At 39.1% G+C, this 2977-nt stretch overlaps 1 protein-coding gene across 1 annotated transcript; it reads right to left on the bottom strand.

Moving 5' to 3' along the window:
- Positions 1-669: 669 nt before the first annotated feature.
- Positions 670-2816, bottom strand: SARC_12494 (hypothetical protein; the record flags this gene model as incomplete). The annotated part of the gene is made up of 2 exons (XM_014293399.1): positions 670-855; positions 2697-2816. Coding segments are annotated over 2 exons (306 nt in total), but the record flags the coding sequence as incomplete, so codon positions are not given.
- Positions 2817-2977: the final 161 nt, after the last annotated feature.

The following is a 2977-nucleotide window of genomic DNA, read 5'->3' on the forward strand; positions in this document are numbered from 1 at the left end:
ATACAGAATGAGTATCTCACTCGCCATAGCTTTTCGAGTGATAAATAAGTATTCTCCTCAATACAGAATGAGTATATCACTCGCCATAGCTTCTCTAGTGATAAATAAGTTTTGTCCTCAATACAGAATGAGTATGACACTCGCCATAGCTTCTCTGGTGATAAATAAGTATTGTCCTCAAATACAGAATGAGTATATCACTCGCCATAGCTTCTCTAGTGATAAATAAGTATTGTCCTTAATACAGAATGAGTATACCACTCGCCATAGATTCTCTAGTGATAAATAAGTATTGTCCTCAATACAGAATGAGTATATCACTCGCCATAGCTTCTCTAGTGATAAATAGGTATTGTCCTCAATACAGAATGAGTATATCACTTGCCATAGCTTCGCTAGTGGTGCGCCCGATCATGTGTGCTATATCTATAAAACCCTAAAAGCACGTGCAAGTTATATTTAAGGCCCTAATACACGCACGAGCAAATTTTTTAAGTTTTAGGGTTGCAGGGTTTTTTTTATGTCCCAGCCCCGCAGCTCCAAGCTACTCGCCTTACACCTCCTTCTTTCTAATACAACTTTACCTACAATCTCAGGGTATCTGTTGTCAACGTATACGATCGCTTGCTGTAATATGATACAACCCATCCATGCACATACTACATACAACATACAATACCTTCATTCTGTGCTTAATATCATCCACCCCCCCTATACTGTCCCAACTCTTGGTTTCCAGTCCCACAATCACACTCTCGCGCGCAGTCGACGGGCTCACCCGAGAGAGCGCGATATCGAAGTCATCCGATTGGACGACAGCGGCACCTGCGGCTATTCCGATCTCTTCATTGGCCGCTGAAATTTCAAAAAAAAACATCACACAGCTCCGTTTCCATTTGTGATTTACACCCAATAGGCAAAAACTTTCCCGAATATGCAATGAGAGGTGCGTAGACATCCACACGAATTCGAGGAACAAAGAGACATTTGTGGCTAATCACATCCTCATTCCGAATAGGAAGCCTGATGCGCATATATATAGACATAGTAATTTGTCCCAAATATTGAAATAAATCCTAAACAGAGAAACAGAGCGTAAATAAAAGTATCGTAAACAGTGTGAACAATAGTATCCTAATCAGAGTGTGAATTGTCGTAGGTTGCTGGATGCACCTCTTTATCATATGCTGGCTCTGCCTCTTCTGGGTCACCAGATAGCAGGGCTTCACTCTGTAGGTATGTGGTTGCGGTGGCCCACATCTAAGTCGTAAAACATCTATGTACCGAACTGTTCTGTGACAACGATACAACTACTGCGACTTTGTTTTTTCACTGGTCAAATTTAAACAGACTCTGTTTTTCATTGGTCAAAATTAAAGGAACCAGGGACGTCCGCTGTCCATATGAGGCTCTCTTGGGTTTTCTTGGGTTTGGATGGTGCGTGGTGCAAGTGTTCGATGAGTGAAGCCTGCAGCATACCTTTAGACCTTATTTGTGCGTGTGCATAATCAATGGGGTGTGTTTAATTAAAAACCCTAAACTCTACACACCCAACCTTACAAAACCCTACAAGTAGGTAGAATACTTGCTTAGTTGTGCTATGCACAATCAAGGGCTGGGTTTAATGCGAGCCCCCTAAATCCTCAATTGTAACCTCTTTAATTTAATTGAGTCTGTGGAAACGTTTTCGAACTTACTTGTGCTGTGTGTAGTCTATAAGGTGGGTATAGTTACGAATTCTCATCCCTAAATCAGGTTACATTTATATACTATTTCTAGATAATATTCATATGCATATGTAGAGGTCATAGTATAACGTACATTCAGGCGATATTTATATACGTATAGAGAAGCAATATTTATATACATGTATAGAGGCAATATTTATATGTAAGTATATATATATTATATTTAAAGGTAACATTTATATGATATATAGAGGCAATTCCAACAACTATATGATACATAGAGGCAATATTTACAAACATATAAAGGCGATATTTACAGACGTATATAGAGGCAATATTCGTATACATATTTAAAGGCAATGTTTATATACATATTTAGTGGCCACATTTATATACATATATTTAAAGATAATATTTATTTACACATCTAAAGACAATATTCAAAATTCATATATCGAGGCGATATTCGTATACTTATATAGAGGCAATATTTGTATATAAATATAAAGCCGATATGTATATACAATGAGAGCAAGTAGAGTAGGTAGTGTACAATTCACATGCGTACATCCGAAGACTTGCTGAGGCGTATGAACCATTAACTCGATTCATACACATACGCACACATCAAAAATATAAGAAGCACGTTAAAAGACAACATACAAACATCATATAAACCTGTATATTCTCATACAAACTCCATGCCTGGGTCCATACGCATACCCCTCACATGTACAAGCATGCGCTGCTTGATATACAAACATATCCATGAGCATATGCAATTATGGTTTTAGGGTTTTATAACCCAAATTATAGGCGTGCCTATGCCCAGCTTTCGCAGTAGGTTGAGGGTAGCCTTTCGACGACACAGCCCCACGGGATCAGAGTCCACACAACCACAGAGTAAAAGTGGCAATACGTACGTATACAGATATAGATTCTAACAGACAAACAACTGCAATGATACCTACAAACACAGACATGTGTCTGAGTTTGTTAGACACACACCTATGGCCTGCTTCCGTAGTGCGCTGAAGGCAGCCTCTCGACATAGCGCGGCGATATCAGCGCCCACATACCCACGCGTTACAACGGCCAATTGATCCAAATCCACACCCGTATTCTTATCTGTATGTCAGTTTAGTATGGAGGAGAGGATGGGAGGTAGAATAATCAGGAAGGATAAGCAAATAAAACATATCGGCATATGTTCAAGCGCGCATTTGCATCCACGCCACCAGTAATTTAATATCCGAGAAATGAAATCAGAAAATGAAATTAAATATATA

Source organism: Sphaeroforma arctica, assembly GCF_001186125.1.
Source record: "Sphaeroforma arctica JP610 unplaced genomic scaffold supercont1.2349, whole genome shotgun sequence".
NCBI lineage: Eukaryota > Ichthyosporea > Ichthyophonida > Sphaeroforma > Sphaeroforma arctica.